Source organism: Tilletiopsis washingtonensis (genome assembly GCF_003144115.1).
Source record: "Tilletiopsis washingtonensis strain MCA 4186 unplaced genomic scaffold FA09scaffold_1, whole genome shotgun sequence".
NCBI lineage: Eukaryota > Fungi > Basidiomycota > Exobasidiomycetes > Entylomatales > Tilletiopsis > Tilletiopsis washingtonensis.
The window spans coordinates 765,945-782,496 of record NW_020311998.1 but is presented as its reverse complement, the minus strand read 5'-3'; the positions used below and the strand labels follow the sequence as shown (position 1 = coordinate 782,496).

Here is a 16,552-nt window from a genome sequence, read left to right as displayed (position 1 = left end):
CAGCCGCCCGCCTCGTGCGCTCACAGCGTGGCTTGGCTGGCGGGCGGCTGGCGCTGGCGGGGCGATAGGCGCGCGAGCGACTCTGGGCCGTATGACAGACGCCCGTGCGCAGGCGCCCAACTTTAGTTCTGGTGCACTGCGACCGCGTGGGAACAGCTGGCTGCACCTGTGGACCCGCGCCGGCGGCTCCTCCTTCTCCTTCTCGCTGCACCGCCATCTCGATCCACCTCGCATCTCTCAGCCCCTTGCGGCGCTACGGGCCAGCGCCGCGTCGCCTCTCGCCCGTGCGCTGCCACGCCGCCCGCGCCGCCCGCGAGCCATGGCGCCGCCGCCGGCGCGCAGCGGCGCACACTCGATGGAGCGCGTCTCCATGTCCTCGGCCTCGACCGGCTCGCTGCACCGCCGCTCCTCGTCGCAGCAGGCCCGCCCGCGGCCAACGGCGTGTCCCATCGTGCTCTGGACGCACGAGCCGCCGAACTTCTCGCCCGCCGACGTGGTGATCCACCCGGAGCTGCCTGCCGTGCTGGGCGGCGTGGGAGACGCAGAGCTGCTCGAGATCCGCAGCCTCGCCGCCGGCAGCGCCGACACGAGCGCCAAGGGCCGGCGCTTCCTCTTCCGCGCCACCACAGCTGTGGCTGAGGGCGAGGCGCTCGGGCGCGCTGCCGGCAATCTGCAGCTAAGCATCTCGCGCAGCATCGCGGGTCTGTACGGCCTGCACAATCGCTGCGACGTGCTTCTCTCAAAGGTGAGCCCCGCAGAGGAATTCTTGCTTGTGGCCGTCTGACGCGTCTGTCTAGGTGCCGCGCGACCCACACACCATCTCGCACGTCGAGCTGTATTTCCGCGACCAGTACGTCGGGCGAGCAGACATGTGGCGCCTGGCGGCGAGTCTGGAAGACACCTGCGTCTACGTGGGCCAGCGCATCACGCTCGCCGGCTGCGTCCGGGCGACAGTCGGGCGCATCTTCATCGATGCGAAGAAGGTAACGTCCGGCTTCGTTGCGCCGCATACGCGCACGATCTTCCGCTCCGAGTCGGCCAAGTACAATCTCCTGATCCAGCTCGGGCGCGAGATGTGGGAGTTTGACGAGGACGGCGAGCTGTACTTCGAAAAGGCCATCAGCGGCTTCATCCCCGAGCTGCTGCGGCGTTGGAACGCGGTGCCGACGAACCACGTCGTCTCCGTCGTCCTCTTCGCGCGCGTCTACTACGACGTCGGCGACCTGCACATGCTCGAGGACGCCGCGCTGCCGGTGCGCAAGTCTGAAGACGGCCGCTGGTACATCGACTACTACAAGGTCATCGTCGATCTCGAGGGCAGCTGCGACTGGGCGCAGGCAGTGACGAGCCTCAAGGAGGAGTTCTTCCGCTTCCAGCACGACATCCTGCTGCTGCGCCGCCCAGTTGCAGGCCCGGCGGGCGCGCCGTGGGCAGAAGACCCGCACGCAGACCTCCTGCGCCGCGACCGGGCGCTGCTTGCTGGGCGACTCAGCGCATCGCACGAGGGCAACATCCTCGAAGCGCTGAATCTTGCGCTCAACCCTGCGGACGCGCACTTCGTCGATCGCGATCTCACGCGCACGGGGCTGGACGTGGTGGTCGTCTCGGCCGGCACCGGCCACTTCCGCGTCGACAAGCGGCTGCTGCGCCTCACGACGGAGCGCATGATCGACAGCGGCTTCGGCCTGGACCTCGTCTGCCTGACCAAGATGCCGCTGCATTCCGTGCCGCTTTTCCACTTCAAAAGCGAGATCCCAGAGGCTCGCACTGCGCCGCACGGACCAGCGTCTGCAACCGGCTCTCGAGGACGGCGCGGCCGCGGTCCGAGTGCCGCTGCTCCAAGCAGCGCCCCACCTGACCCGCTCTACTTCGACCCGCTGCACGCGAGCTCCACAACCGCAGGGCCCGGCGCGGGCACGACGCACACGACTGCCGCCTCGTCCGGCTACGGCCTCGTCGACTTCTACTCGATCCCGCACTGGGTCGACTGCTCCTTCTACAACCTGCAGCAGGACAAGCCCTTCCGCGCCGACCGCTTCGTGCCGCGCTGCAAGATGCACGAGGTGCAGATGATGGGCATCATGGAGAACGAAATCAGCGACATTTCGATCCCGTACCTCGAGCTGGGCAGCCTAGGCATTCCTGGGCTCGTTGCGGCGCCGAAGAGCATGGGCAGCAGCATGGCCATGAGCGGCGGCCGCGACCGTGCACCGCGCGGCCTGCAGGGCAGTAGCCTCACGCGCGTGAGCGAGGGCGAGACGGGCCTCGATCTTGCCGGCATGGGCCCCCGCGAGGCCCGCAGGCTGATGCGCGAGCGCTTCGACCGCGAGACGATGCGCGACCTCGAGACTGCGCCCGCGGCTGTGCGCTCGTCGCTTGTCTATGCGGCTTCAGGCCGGGTGCCTGCACCTTCTACGAGTCCGTCCCGCAGCCTGCACCACAACTTCTCGAACGAGCAGCTGCGCCAGCGTGCGCGCGAGCAGCAGGCTGCGGCTTCTTCATCTGGGCGGTCGCCCGTCACTCCGGGCCGGATAGCGCGGCCCGGCAGGCACAGCAGAGACACGCGCAAGCAGTCGACGATGCTAGAGGCGCACGATGAGCATCCGGCGGATCGCATGGAGGGCGCGACGCACACCACGGATGGCACTGCTGAGCAGCACGCCAACGCATCGACTGCGCTGAGCTCACCGAACTCGCCAAATGCGAATCGCTTCTCAGCAGTGCTCAGCGACGACAGCATCGGGCCGAGCATGTCGCGGGCGCTCTCAAGAGCCAGCTCCTTCCGTAGCTTGAACACGCTCAGCCGCGGGCTGAGACCGCTCGAACCCATCGGCAAGGCCAGGGCGCTCGTTGCGCCGTCGGATGTGCTGCCGGACGAGATGGACGGGCCCGTGGCGCCAACCACTTCTCCTGTGCATCCGAGCGCATCCGCAGCGCTGATGAAGAACTCCAAGGCGGGCAGCAAGAGCTCATCGCGCTACCGCTCGCCGGCGAACTGGCTGTGGTCCTCGTTCCGCAGCAGCCTCGCGAATCCCCCACATGAGGAGAGACACGCTCAACAGGATCCTACCTCGCCTCCGGGCGCTGCATCGGCGAGCAAGGAGGGCATCGAGTCTTCGACGGCTGCCTCGCGGCGGATCGCTGCGCTGCTAGCCTCAAGTCGGCCGACCTCCAGTTCACCCGCGCCTTCGGTCACCTCTCCGAGCTCGGCAGAGAAGTCGCCGGTCGGGAAGGAGGAGAGTGCGCCGAGCCCCATCGCGATCCCACCTGCGATGCCTACGGACCGAAGCTCCGACGGCAAGCACCACAACGCGCAGGACGCGCCGGGAGCCGCTGCCGAGGCTGCGGAGGAGCAGGCGCAGCGCGAGCAGGACGCCTACGAACAGGCGCTCGAGGAAGAAGAGGCACGCGCACGCTACGCACAGTGTGCGCAAGTCGAGAAGCAGACGCTGGTCAATCCGTCGAACCCGCGCAAGAGCCTGGCGGCCAAGGCGACCAACACGCAGCTCATGCGCTGGCAGCATCTCTTCCCGCGGCGGCTCAACCATCACGCTGTCAAGTGGCGCAGCATGACCAGCCCGGCGTGTCTGCCTCTGACGACGCTGTACCTTCCGACCGAGAGCGATCTGGCTTCGCAATGGCTCGAGTACCCCTACACGATGAGCATTTCGTCGGAGATGAACAGCTTTCTCGTCAAGCGCAATCCGTCGACACATCCTGCGCTCGCGGTGCTGCGCGAGATGGCGTCGCAGCGTCTCGCTCAGGGCTATCAGTTCATCGTGCCTGCAGGAGGCCAGTCTGAGAGCGCCGATGGCAGCACAGGTCCGACTGCAGTATCGAGCCGCTCGCTGGTCAACGACAAGCCGCGCCCATTTGTGCTGCGCCAGCCCTCGGAGCTCTTCCAGCCCGGCAATCTTGTGTCGGGCAACCCGATCTTCCTGAGCGTGTCGAACCAGATCCACCGCATCGCCTACGACCGGCAAATCGGCTCAATCAACGTCAAACGCTACGTCCGCCGCACGGAGCACGAGACGTCGCCGCTCGAGTACGCATGCTGCGTGTGGCCGCGCGACCTGCCCGGCTACCAGACGGTGCGCGCCACCTTCCACTACCCCGACTTCGGCGCGTACAACTGGACGTACCTGGACGCGCTCATCGCGGGCCACTCGGACGAGGAGCGCTTCATCGAGAGCCTGCGCTACTGGCGCACACGCTTCGTGGTCGTGCCGTCCGAAGGGCCAGCGCCGCCGATGCGCGCACCGACAGGCGAGGCGCTCAGCGACGAAGAGATCCGCCTCATCGGCATGGACCGTCTCGCCGACCTGTTCGCACGCGCCCGCCTCCGCCCGCGCACGAATGAGGACCGCAGTCTGGCGCCGCTGCGCTTCATTCCGACCAGCCTCGATCCGGCTGCGAGCTTCCACGACGCAGACTTCATGCGACAGATGACCGCCGCCATCGAGGAGAGCAACGCGCGCGATGCGTCCTTCCGGCGCGACCGCAGCGCCGGCGGCGGGCGGCGCAGGCCGATCAAGGATCTTGACTTGCGCAGCATCGCCGTCGAGATGCGCAGCGACTCGAGTGGGCTGCGCATCAACGACAAGTTCTGGCAGCGCGTGCTCTACGAGGATTCGTTCACGGGCGCCGACCTCGTCACCTGGCTGTGCCGCAACTTCCCCGACGTCAAGATGCGCGATGACGCCGTCGAGGTCGGCGCTCGTCTGCTGCGCGAGGGCCTCTTCGAGCACGTCAATCGGGCGCACGGCTTCCTCGATGGCTATTACTTCGTGAGTCGAAACCTAAGGTGTCGTTCTCCAGTCATGCTCACCTGTCTCGATGCAGTATCGCCTGCGTCCGGAGTACTCGTCGCCGCGCACGAAGAAGTGGTTCGCCAGCGGATCCCGGCCTAGCACAGAGGACGGCAGCAACGCAGGCTCGCGGCCCGGTACCGGCGGCGGCAGCCGAGGCGCCTCGCGGGACCGCGCGCCGAGCTTCGTTGAGGGCTCCAGCCTTGGCCGGCGTGGCACGCTGCTGCAGAACTCGCAGGGTCGTTCGTCGCACCAGCGACGCAAGCTTGTCAAGCTATCGCGCACGCACATCATCGACATCGACCCCAGCCGCCGCAGCGACCGCGCCGAGGTTGCCTTCTTGCACCACGACGTTGCACACAACCCAGGTGAGCAGGCAGACTGCTGACATGACGCTCGGCGCTGACACACAGCTCTGCAGCGAACGGCTTCAACTTCCAGATCCACTGGCTCGGCACGACCGCGCGCTTCATCGAAGACGCCGTGCAGGCCTGGACGCGCACGGTGGAGCGCTACGGCCTGCGCCTCATCGAGGCGCCCATCGGCCAGATCGCCGATGTCACTGCGCACAACCCGTTCCAGGCGCCGCTACAGATTGCACTGGCCCTGAGTCCGCCCGCGCCGTCTGCCTATCTGCCGCTGCTGGCCGAGCATGTGCGCCCAGAGCACTACTTTGAGTGGGCGCTGCTGCGCCGCTTCGGCTTCATCCTCGACCAGGAAGCGAGCGACCGCTTCCCCGAAGACGTCGACATCGTCTATGACTCGCGTCCCAAGCATTTCGAGTACTCGCAGTTCGTGCACCGCTCTGGCGTTGCCTTTGTGCAGGTTGTCGGCGGCGCCGAGGGCTTCCTCTGGTGAGCAGCGTCGCGCCACGAGCCTGTGCTTGCCACGCTGACGCTCGCGCAGGCTCAACAACCGGCTCTTCACGTCGCACCTCTCCAACACGACCACCACGCGGCAGCGCAACGAGCGCGATGGCCCGCTGCGCGGCGGAGGTGCTCACGCCTCATCGTCACCGGCCATTGGCGCAGTCGGCGCATCAGGCGCGGGCAGCAGCGGCAACGCAGCGGCGCCGCAGCCCGACGCCGAGTCTGTGCGGCGCGAGTTCAGCGCGTTCTGCGCCGATGCCGCCGCCCTCGAGCTCTTCTACCGCAGCGTCCTCGCCAGCCTGGGCGCAGAGGTGCAGCTGCCCAGCAATGCTGCCGCCGCATCGACGGATGGCGACGTCTCGGACGCCGACATCACAGGCAGCACGGACGGCATGAGCGAGGCCGGCCTCGACACGGCCAGCCTCGCTGCGAGCCAGAATCTCGAGCCCGTGCTGGAGGGCTCGCAGCTGCACACGGGCTCCTGAGGCACCTCACGTCACGACTCGTCACGCTATACCATGAATCACCTGCCGCATGAGTCTCATTGCGAGACGACGAGAGAAGTAGAGAGGGAAGGAACAGATCAGAGCGCCAGAACGAGCTTCTTGCCGCTGACGCCGGCCTGCAGCTTGTCGAGCGCCGCGTCGAGGCCGGAGAGGCCGCCGCCCTCGATCTGGGCCGCCGGGCTCGGCACGAGGCTACCGTTCTCCAGCGCAGGCTTGAGCTGCTCGTGGAAGACCTCGTGGAAGTGCGCGTTGCGCTCCGCCTTGTCGAAGGATGGCAGGTTGAAGGTGACAGTGGTGTCTGCGGGCGTGGGCATGTCCTCGGGCAGAGGCGGCGAGTGCGCCACGCGAGCGTGCTGTGCACCTCTCGTCTGGTGCAGCACGTCGAGTACGGGCTGGAGCGAGCCGGGCACGACGGCGTGGGCAAGAGACATGCTCACGCCGTCTGCTTTGACCGCCGCCGCGATCTGGGCGACGGCATCGGCGGCATGGTAGTCAAAGACGGCGCGAGCACCGAGACTCTTGATGTACGCGTGGTTGTGCGGGCTGGCCGTGGCGTACACGGTGAGGCCGAGCAGCTTGGCCGTCTGCACCGCATACGTGCCGACGCTGCTGGCCGCGCCCCAGATGAGCACGGCGGGGCCGGTGCCGGGCGCATGGCGGGTGGCGATCGAGATGCCCAGGATGGGCCACGCCGTGAAGGCCGTGAGCGCGGCGACCGGCACCATGGCGCCGTGCTCGAAGGAGATGCCGGCGGGCAGCGGCGCGACCGTCTCCTTCTGCACGAGCACGAGCGACTGGAAGGCGCCGTGGTCCGGCGAGCCCTCTTGGTAGTACGACGAGGCGAAGGCGCAGACGCGCGTGCCGACTGCCAGGCCGAGCGAGCTCGAGACATTGGCGCCGCAGGCGACGATGACGCCCGCCACGTCGCAGCCGAGCACGGCGGGCAGGACGGGCACGAAGAAGAGCGTGCCGCGCTGGATGTGGTCGATGGGGTTGAGTGCGACGGCCCTGACGGCGACGAGCACCTCGTCGGGGCCAGGCGCCGGCGTGGGGCGCGAGGCGACGGCGAGGGCGCCCTTGTGCTTGAGGAGAGCGGCAGTGTGCGAAGACATGGCGAGCGGATGGGGCGCAGGTACAAGCTCGTGCTGTGCAAGCCCTACTTATGCCTTCGGACGGGCGGTGGTCCTGTCGGCAAGCAGGTCGAGCGAGGGCATCGACGAGGGCTCAGCTTACTGTGCTGGACGCCCCTGAGGGCCTGACACGCGTGGGAACAGAGCGCGCGCCTCCGGCTTCTGCCGTGAGCTGACCTGACAGCCAGCCGTTGGGCATGGCCGCAGCCGCAGGGCGCCGGAGCGTCAGTCGATGCAGCTCAAAATCAGCAGCGACTCCTCAAGGATCAGCGCCGGGGGTGAAGAATGTGCTTGTTTAGTGCGCAGCTGAGCAGACGGGCTCGAGGTGCGCTGCGGTGCTCCCACCTACGCTCGCTCTCTCATATCTTCGCGGCTCCGCATCAACCTTGCAGCCTGGCCGTCCGTGCTGCACGGCCAGGGCAAGCCGTTCAGCGGTCCAGGGGGCTTTGTCCATGCTCCATTGGGCAGCGTACGGCCAGCAGCAGGGCTACCCGCGCGCTGCCGCTGCGACACAGCGGCCGTCTGCGTGGCGGCTCGCGCCGGCCAAGCCCTGGGACCCGAGCAGCGCATCTCCAGATTCACGAGTAAGCCCGTGTCGCACGTGTTCGCCCATGCGCTTGAGCGTCCTCCAGCTCGCCCATGGCGGCGGTCGGGCAATTGAGTAGTCGCCGCAGAGATGTCCGGCGCGCCCTGGGGGACCTCCCGAGACACGCGTGTTGTTTGCTCGGCGAAACGTCGCTGCAGAGCGGTCCGATGCCCGGCGCTGGAGTGTGTGTGTGCCCACATGCTCGCTGCCGATGCTGGTCTCACCGTCGGAGGTACCTCCAAGCTCGCGGTGTCGCAGATACGGCGTGCGGTCGCCGGCTCGCGACAACGCTGCTTGAAGGTGTAGCTCCGCGTTCAGCACCAGCGAGGAATAAGAATTTCCGTGAGGAGCCCTTGCCCCTTGGCGGAGCGCCGTCCCTGAGCCGCAGCATGCAGGTCGCAGGGCGGTGCCGAATCTGTGGGTTGGGCCTCGGCGCGCCGAGTGCTGAAAAGGCACGCGCGCGCGTCATCTGCACCTGAGGCACGCCGTCTGCGAGGCGAGTCGAGCGGAGCCGGGACGCAGCGCTTGTGCCGGCGATCCGCGGAGTCGGCGCCGACGGGCAGCTGAGCACTCTTGCTCGCCACTCCACTCAGCCAGCGCTCCGACGCAGCGGCATGAGATGGGGGAACGCAGCACCACACACCAGGCGTGCTCAGCAGACGACGACGACGAGGCTCAAGGACGCCCTTGGGCAGCGCGGCGGCAGCCAAGAGGCGCCAGCAGCAGGCTGCTCACGTCACGGCGTTCTCGGCGGCAACCCCAGGCGGCACATCTGCGATTGCGTGCCGGCACCCGGACCCCGATGCCGACGCTGCTCTTGCCTCTCGAGCACTTGCGACGGCGAGCAGAGCAGCGATCTGTGAGCGCGTGGGCGTCGGGCGTGCGCTGTGCTGCACTGGCAGACGGCAAGGCGCTGCCTGCTGCCGAGTTGTGCCTGCGCCAGCGCGCGATCCCGACCGCTCGCTTGCTAGCTTGCTGCGGCTGCCCGCTGCTGCAGGGAGAGAGCGCCCATGAGGGCGCGCGTGTCGATCGCAGGGCCGCGCCTAATCGACCTGCCCGTTCGAGAGCTCAAATACGAACTGCCGCCGCTGCCGCTGCCTCGGTTCATTCGAGTGCTCCGGGAAGGGCAGGAGATGTGCTGCACGCCGAGGCGGCCCGCATGGTGCTTCCTCGGCCCGCCTTCTCGTGAGCCACCTGCCCTGCAGCGTCGTCACTCGGGGAGCGAGCATGGCGATGAGCGAGCGGCGCTCGGCTCGCGGCGAGCTCGAGCCTCCTTCCGGGCGCCGCGCGCCGCGCCGTCATGGGCCATTCAAGGCCAGCGCAGAGCGGCAGGGGTGGAGGGGGGCGCTGAGGAGGAGCTCAGCCGCGCCATGTTTCGTCTCCCGCCAGCTGCGTCACACCTCGCACACTTCCGCTGCGCGCGCAATCTGCGCCTTGGGGTCGCATCTGCATGCAGCCGCAGCGCCGCCGGAGCGGGAGCTGACGCTGAGCCGGCGCGCGGCGCGCGCGAGCGGGTCGCAGTCACGGCGTGCAAGCCAAACTCCGCTGCTCTTGGGCTGCGTTGGCGGGCGGCCGGCGACGTCCTTGCCGCCATCATCTGCCGCCAGATGCAGCGCCGGCCCGGAGAGGGCGTGTGCCTGTCTCTCCTCACGATTGACGCCTTGCGCTGCGCTGCGCGCTGCGTGCTGCTGCCGGCGAGCTTGTCGAGCGGAAGCATCAGCATGACGGCTGCTGCCGCTGCGCCCGCCGCGCGCGCTCCCTGCCCCTCCTCGAGCATGCTCCGCTGCTTGCGCTTGCTGCGCTTGCTCGCCGTGGGCGCCGAGCTGCATCTGCAGCTGCTGCTTTGGCCGCCGCCCCGAGCTCTGCATGGTGTCAGAGAGGAGCGGGCGCAGGAGCGGAGGAGCGGCCCCTCTGGCGCGCTGCCGGGCGCCGCTCTTTGCTGCCGCGGCACGGCGCAGGCGGCGGCCGCTCTCTCTGCCCTGGTGCTGCCCGCCTGCTCCGCCGCCGCCGAGCGCCCGCCGTGCCTCGGCCGCGCCCGCAGCTGCAGGCGCTGCAGGCGTTCAGGAGCCGCCGCCGCGGCGTGCCCAGCCTCTCAAGCCTCGGCTGACGGCGCCACCTCGCACACGCCGAGCCTTTCTCACCGGCCGGCACCTCTGCCTGCTGCTGCTCACCGGCGCCCTCTATTCCCTCCCGATCCCACTCCTCCCACTCCCCGGCGTCGACTGGCGCACACCACATCGCGCACTCGCCTCCTCTCACACACCTGCGCCCGCGGCTGGCGCTGCTCTCTCCGCTGCAGAGCCCTCATCACGCCTGCTGCGCCGTCGGCGTACTATTTGCCGCCCGCGCGCGCCTGCTGCTGCTGCGTGCGCCAGTCAGCGGCCCGCCTGGCCCACCACCACCCGGCCGATCCTGCCGTTGGCGTCGTCCTCTGCACCTCACTTGCAGCACCACTCGCACGCTGCTTGAGGCCGCTGCTAGTTGTGCCACTCGCGCTCCACGTCTCTGCGCCACCTTCTCCACGCCCTCACCCTCCAGTCACACCCCCTCGTGACCCTGCCGCATCTTCGCCGCCTCATGGACACCTCTGCGCCGTCCGACCAAGGCGGCGGCCCGCGGGTGCACCACGCACCGCCGCACCTGCAGACGCGCCCCTCGCCGACGTCGGCCAGCAGCGCAGCCGACGTGCGCGCCGCCTCCGTGTCCTCGTCGGGCGCCGCGGCCAGCAGCAGTGCCGGCTCCAGCATGGCCGCCGGCACGTCTGCCGGCTCGTCGAGCACGAGCGGCGCCTCGCCACGCCCGCACAAGCGGAAGATGTCGCACGGCACCTGTGCTGCGGCCGCGGCCGCTGCGGCTGCCTCTGGCGCCACGCCGTCATTGCCAGCCGACGAGATCGCGGCGACGGGCCGAGATGCGTTCGACGAGCACCAGCATGGTGACCAGTCGACGTCGTCGTCCGCTTCGTCGCCGTCCTACGGGCGCCGTGCCTCGGAGCAGGGGCACGAGCAGGACGAAGCGGCCGCGTGCGATGGCAGCCTGGACCACATGATGGCGCAGCCAGAGGCCGATGGCTCTGCGAGTGCGCTACACGATGCATACGCCGTGTCCGCCGGCGCAGACATCGACCAGAAGCCTGCAGGTGCGGCGGTGTCCGAACACGGCTCGCCTCTGAGCCACCATCGCTGCCTTCCCAGCCCGTCAACGCTTGGGCCGCTCGAGGCGCCCGATGCAGTAGACCACCGCGATCCACGAAGCTCCGATGCCTTCTTTGACCGCTTGCACGCTGTCGAGCCCACTGCTTGTGAGTTGAGACGCGGACCGGCTGCACGCAGCGGTCCTGCAATACTGATCTCACCTCCGCAGCCTCGTCTCGCGCACCGCTGCTGGACGCCGACGCACACGAGCGGCGCATGCTGCCAGGCGCCCGCGACGCAGCGGCACCGACCACTCCGATGTTCTCGTCGTTCTTCCTCACCGCACCGCACTCCTCTTCGCCGTCGTTTCCTGCTCCTCCAGCCATGGCCAGTGCCGGGCCGAGCAGCCCGTTGCTCGTCAAGGCTGCGCCGCACATCGCGGCACCTGCGTCGAAGGGTCTGCGCGCCCGCTTCCTCGACGACGAGCCGCCACCGCCCTCGCCGAGCAGATCTGCACGGCCACCCACACCGCCACGGAGGCACGACTCGCCTGGCCGTACTGCTGGCGCCCACATGCGCCGCAGGCACCAGGCCTCGTCGCGCCGCATCAGCGGCGTGCGCCATGGAGAGGAGCTGCCGGTGCTCTCGCGCCTGTCAGAGCTGCACAACTCTTCGCTCTCGGCCTTCCGTCGTTTGAGCACGGGCGACAAGGCTACCGCTGCGCTGCCTTCGGCCGGTCCGGCATCGCACGACCCGCCCGTCGCAGCGTCTGGAGCTACGGCGCCGGCCGACCCGCAGGCCGAGTTCACGCTCTTGCCCGTGCCCGCTGCCAAGCGGCGCAAGATCGCCTCGCCTCTGCAGTCTGTCGCCACAGCCTCGGCCTCGGACGATGCGCCAATGGACGGCGACGTCAGCAGCGCGGCCTCGCACCGACGACCGGAGCGCGAGAGCAGCGGCACGGACCGCAGGCAGCCAATAATCATCGTCGAGGACCCTGCTGCTCGCACCGGTGCCTGCTCGTCGGCCGGCTCGTCGGCAGTCGAGCCGCGCCTGGAGCGCAGGAATGCCGCAGCAGCCTCGCACGGCCTGAACGTACCATCGTCTGCCTCTCGCTCCTCGCGCGGTCCGTCCGTCTTCACGAATGCTCTCAAGACCCCTGCAGCCACCGGCGCTTTCACGGCAGCATTCGCACCACGCGAGTCGAGCCGCAGCGGCCACCGAGCACCGGGCACATCGAGCTCGTCACGGCGTCGCTTCCCGCGCCTACGACGCACGCAGAGCCTGCCGAACCTCAAGGCACGTCCGCTGCTCGATCTTGCTGCGCCCGTGTCGCACCGACTGCAGCTGCCGGTGCATCTGGCGCAGTACCTGGCCAGCATTACTCGCTCGCAGGAGCGCAGCGCGGCTGCGGCCGACGGATCGACGAGTCGCTCCGGCACGTCTGGCTCGAGCTCCAGCTCGCGATCGGTCTTCACACCCCCGCTGCACCCGCCGATCACGCGGCACACGCTTCGCGAGCTAGACTTGAGCGAGATTCTGAAGAATCCGCAGCTGCGGCACGACGTGGTCTTCGATCCCAACGTCCAGTTCCGGCCCAACTTCGACGGCGAGCGCGGCCGTCGCAAGCGCGACGCCGGCGACAAGTACTGGGCAGCGGTCGCGCGCGAGATCGAGAAGGGCTGCACATGCACGGCCTTCGAGGGCCGGACGGCTCTGCCGTGCAACTGCCCCGCCGAGCGTGGCAGCAGCAGCTCGCGCAGCAGCGCTCGCGCCGTGCTCGACAGCAAGTCGCTGCGGACGCCCATGCGCAGCTCCTACGTCAAGATCCCGCCACGCATTCCGCACCTCATCCAGGAGCTGCGTGCGATCTGCCTGTTGATCCTGCCCGCCGGATCGTCGGGCGACACGCTTAGCAACCCGACGAGCCCCGTTCCGCCGACGCCCAGCTCGGCTACTCGCCCGGCGAAGGAGAGCAAGCCGAGCACCACGAGCGCTGCTCGCCTCTCTAGCGCCGCCGCTGTCGCGCAGCCGTCGAGTCCTGGCGGCATGTCTAGTCACCATGCGCTGATCATGCAGACGCTCGACCCGGCACTCATCACCCAGGAGCTTGCCCACGGCGTCTTGGACGTCTCTGCGCTCATCTCCTTCCTCGGCGCCGTGCTCAAGCTGCACTGCGCGCCGATGCGCGACGAGGCCATCGAGCGCATGATCGCCACCGTCGTGGAGCTTGGCGACGTCGGGCGCGGCCTGCGCATGTGCTTCGAGATCCTCGAGCTGATGAAGCTGGACATTGCAAACCACCAGCTCCGCACCGCGAGGCCCTACCTCGTGGACACGGCCGTCGAGTTCGAGACCCGCTGGTTCAAGGAGCAGATCGACGCGGGCAAGCTGTCCATCGAGCGCACAGCAACGTGGTTCGGCGCAGCGCTGCAGCGTACGGAGGCGTCAGCTTCTCCGATGCCGCTGGCGACTGCTCGCACGGAGCACATCTCGCGCGCATTTGTCGACGGCTTCCTGCGCCTCATCTTCGAGGCACCCGCGCCGCCGCTGTCCGGCGTTGCGCCCGCTCTGCCCGGCGCCAGCGGTGCCTCGTCCAGCACTGCCTCTGCGGCTGGTGTCTCGGGCCTGGGCGCCGGCGTCGCGCTTTCCAGCAGCTCGCTCAACCATGCCTACACCTCGTTCTTTCCCGAGACGTTCCAGTTCGACGCCTACCGCCTCGTCACCTTCCACGCCGACACGACGGACATCACGGTGATGTACATGCTGCTGCTGCTCTTCCGCCAGCTGGCGTGTTCGCCGCTCGTCGGCGGCGACGGCGTGTCGACGACGCTCTCGACGGCGCAGGTCGCGAGCAACGCCGCAGCGCTCGCACAGCGCCACGTCGACGCCATCAAGGAGGAGATCTGGTGCCTGCTGTGCGACGCGAACCTCAGCGTGTGCGCACCGGCTGCTGCGTCTCGCAGCAGCGCTGCGGCCGACGGCGTGCAGCCTCGCACACCGAGCACGCCATCCGCACGCACAGCTGCCATCGTTCTCGGCGGCGCCACCGGTGCGGCCAAGCTCGAGGATGTTCGCTGGCGCACGGCCATGTCCAGCGTGCTGCTCCAGGTTGCGGCACGCGCCGGCGCCATCCAGCGCGCCGCCCGCAGCGCAACGTGCCTGGCCGCGAACGGCAGCAACTCTACGTTGCTGCCGACGGTCGGCGATGCGCCACCCAGCGCACAAGTCCTCGCGCTCCTCACCTCCTGGCTCGACACGAACATGCGTGCCGGCAGTGCGCTGCACAAGCTCTGCCAGCGCCGCTTCCGCGAGGTCGCAGCGCTCATGCTTAGCGAGCGCCTCAATGCTGCACCGCGCTCGCAACGCCGCCGAGCCACTCCCGGCGCTAGTATCGCCGGCGTCGTGCGCAAGGAGGGCGAGCACCCGGAGGCGCTGCCCGAGGCCAAGCGCATTCGCGGCGAGGATGGCGAGGCCCTGACATGCGAGCTCGTTGCCACGAAGTCTTCCGAGTCGGCATCATCCACCGCGACTGCGGCCACAAGCACGGCGAGCAGGGCCGAGCCTGAGCCACGCGCTGTCCGCCCGCCCGGCAGTGCGGCCCACAGTGCTGCACCTGCCCTGCCAACGCCGCCGGCCGAGTGGGAAGCCGCGCTGCGCAAGGCCGGACTCGAGCCCCTCGGCGCCGAGGTGCGCCTGCTCGCCGAGCGCATGGCCAAGGTCGCCCTCTTCCACCTGCGCGTCATGCGCCCCTTCTACGAACGCCTCGCCAGCGCCGACGCTGGCGCCGACGGTGCTGCTGCCGCCTCCGTCGCTGTCGTTCCCAACTCTTCGTCCTAGTCTCCGTCGGCCTCTAATCGTTCCACCTGCCAGACCCTTACTTGCCCCCTCGCGATGCCTGCCTTCATTCATTGTCACCCAGCACCACCGTTTCCTCATTGTCTCTTCTCCGGGCCCCGCGCGCCGCATCCTTCCACCTGCGTTTCCTCTGCCATCATCATCTTGCTCTCGTCACTGGCTGCTGAGCCACACATCTCCACGCTGCCGCTGTCTTCCTCCATCTGTCCATGCTACCTCTTCCTCATCAGCGCGTCTTCCAATGCGATCATGCTCCGTCTGTCTCAGCTGCACGCGTGTCTCATTCCCGCTTCTCTGCCTTTGCCGCTGCCTGCTTTGCCGCCTTGGGTTGCGACTGCGGCGGCTTCGGCGATGGCGAGGGTGGCGGCGCTTGTGGCCGCTCCTCGGCTCCTTTCGGGCGGCTGTTCGCTGCGATCGCTGCGGCGCCCATCTCCTCCAGCTCGTCAAAGGCACGCACAAGGGCGCCCTCGTCACCCTTTGCGCTGCCTGCCTTCGCCCGCGGGGCGCGCGACTCGCCGGGACTGTCGACATCCATGTCAAGCCCCGGCAAGGAGCCGCCCGTGCGAGCCAGCCATGACCGCCCCTGCGCCGAGGCGGCGCGTGCGCGTGCGAGCGCATACACAGGCGAAGAGCGCAGCGCATCGGCCAGGTGGCTCTCTGCAGGCACGAGCATAAGTGTGTGTCGCTGGGTCAAAGGCAGACGATCCACGCACCAGTCGCGCGCACCCGCTCCGCCAGCTCCTCGACCGTGTCCTCCACGCCCGCCACGAGTGTCCGCGCCTCCTCACGCGACTTTAGAGCCCTGCTACGCAACTCGAAGTTGGAGGGAATGTGCTCGACGCTCCGCTCCAGTACGGCGAGACGCTCCATCAGCATGGTGTTCTGCGAGCAAGCGTCAGCGAGCGCACTGCGCGGGCAAAGAGTGCGGCGATGGGGCTCCATCGACTGGGCGACGTGCACGATCGCAGACTTGGTAATGCAGCACGTCGGCTGCCTTCATCGGCTGCCTTCATCATCGTGCCAGCACCTGAGCGTACTCTCTCTGTCTCTCTCTCTCGTGTCGTGCTCCTCTCCTCCCCATACGACCTGCTGCCGCGAGCATCGCCAATCACTGCAGCCCCATCCGCACCGCTTCGTCTCTGCCGCGGGACGCTCAGCTCTTGCACGCGCAGCAGTACTCACTGCTGTTCGCACCTCTGCCAACGTCGCGAGCGCCGCATCGCGAGCCAGCGCATCGCGCTGCTGCTCTCTCCGTGCCCACGCAAAGCCGGCCGCGCTGACGGCCGCGACGCCGAGTGCCAGGCCGGTGACGAGGGCGCGCATCGGGCCGAGCGGCCGCCGCACGAGGGGCGCGCCGACGACTTGCGGCGCTGGCCGCGGATGGGGTCGTTGTGCCATGGAGCGGGCCGCTGTCTTGTGGTGGTGGCTGATGAGGCTGCGAGCGCGAGAGGCGAGGCCGACGCGGCGGGCGGGCCTGATCGCGCATGCGCAGCTGGAGAGATGGCCCGCGGCTCGCAGCGGGCAAGAAAGTTGCCCGCGCCGCACGCTGCTCCTTTCCCTCTCGCCACGACGACGGCGCATTCGCCTCGCTCCTCACCCACCTTCCCACCCACCTGCCATGGTCAAGGCCAAGCGCGGCGGCCTCAAGCGTGCGCTGCACCAGC

The 16,552-nt window shown here is 68.7% G+C and overlaps 5 protein-coding genes across 5 annotated transcripts; 3 read left to right on the top strand and 2 right to left on the bottom strand.

The window, feature by feature from the left end:
• The first annotated feature begins 295 nt into the window (after positions 1 to 295).
• Positions 296 to 6,507, top strand: FA09DRAFT_327283 (hypothetical protein). The gene is made up of 5 exons (XM_025741352.1): positions 296 to 745; positions 798 to 4,787; positions 4,843 to 5,176; positions 5,230 to 5,662; positions 5,715 to 6,507. Exons 1-5 carry the CDS (start codon positions 320 to 322, stop codon positions 6,160 to 6,162), a joined length of 5,631 nt encoding a protein of 1,876 aa, XP_025601619.1. The 5' UTR covers positions 296 to 319; the 3' UTR covers positions 6,163 to 6,507.
• Positions 6,261 to 7,404, bottom strand: FA09DRAFT_342142 (quinone reductase; the record flags this gene model as incomplete). The annotated part of the gene is made up of 1 exon (XM_025744530.1): positions 6,261 to 7,404. Exon 1 carries the CDS (start codon positions 7,293 to 7,295, stop codon positions 6,261 to 6,263), a length of 1,035 nt encoding a protein of 344 aa, XP_025601618.1. The 5' UTR covers positions 7,296 to 7,404.
• A 963-nt stretch (positions 7,405 to 8,367) lies between these two features.
• On the top strand, positions 8,368 to 9,236 carry FA09DRAFT_327282 (hypothetical protein). The gene has a single exon (XM_025741351.1). The coding sequence runs from the start codon at positions 8,519 to 8,521 to the stop codon at positions 9,086 to 9,088; it is 570 nt and encodes a 189-aa protein (XP_025601617.1). The 5' UTR covers positions 8,368 to 8,518; the 3' UTR covers positions 9,089 to 9,236.
• An 801-nt stretch (positions 9,237 to 10,037) lies between these two features.
• Positions 10,038 to 15,149, top strand: FA09DRAFT_357920 (Tcp11-domain-containing protein). The gene is made up of 2 exons (XM_025744885.1): positions 10,038 to 11,200; positions 11,263 to 15,149. The coding sequence occupies exons 1-2, from the start codon at positions 10,477 to 10,479 to the stop codon at positions 14,868 to 14,870; spliced, it is 4,332 nt and encodes a 1,443-aa protein (XP_025601616.1). The 5' UTR covers positions 10,038 to 10,476; the 3' UTR covers positions 14,871 to 15,149.
• Positions 15,150 to 15,483: 334 nt separating this feature from the next.
• Positions 15,484 to 16,025, bottom strand: FA09DRAFT_327280 (hypothetical protein). The gene has a single exon (XM_025741350.1). It carries the CDS (start codon positions 15,828 to 15,830, stop codon positions 15,579 to 15,581), a length of 252 nt encoding a protein of 83 aa, XP_025601615.1. The 5' UTR covers positions 15,831 to 16,025; the 3' UTR covers positions 15,484 to 15,578.
• Positions 16,026 to 16,552: the final 527 nt, after the last annotated feature.

What these genes read in the sequence shown, in the direction of transcription:
- FA09DRAFT_327283 (XM_025741352.1), top strand. Translation starts at nt 320, where the DNA reads ATGGCGCCGCCGCCGGCGCGCAGCGGCGCACACTCGATGGAGCGCGTC. An exon ending in GCGACGTGCTTCTCTCAAAG is followed by an intron (nt 746 to 797) that starts GTGAGCCCCGCA and finishes GCGTCTGTCTAG; the next exon opens with GTGCCGCGCGACCCACACAC. An exon ending in TCCTCGATGGCTATTACTTC is followed by an intron (nt 4,788 to 4,842) that starts GTGAGTCGAAAC and finishes GTCTCGATGCAG; the next exon opens with TATCGCCTGCGTCCGGAGTA.
- FA09DRAFT_327280 (XM_025741350.1), bottom strand. Translation starts at nt 15,830, where the DNA reads ATGGAGCCCCATCGCCGCACTCTTTGCCCGCGCAGTGCGCTCGCTGAC.
- FA09DRAFT_357920 (XM_025744885.1), top strand. Translation starts at nt 10,477, where the DNA reads ATGGACACCTCTGCGCCGTCCGACCAAGGCGGCGGCCCGCGGGTGCAC. An exon ending in CGCTGTCGAGCCCACTGCTT is followed by an intron (nt 11,201 to 11,262) that starts GTGAGTTGAGAC and finishes TCACCTCCGCAG; the next exon opens with CCTCGTCTCGCGCACCGCTG.
- FA09DRAFT_327282 (XM_025741351.1), top strand. Translation starts at nt 8,519, where the DNA reads ATGGGGGAACGCAGCACCACACACCAGGCGTGCTCAGCAGACGACGAC.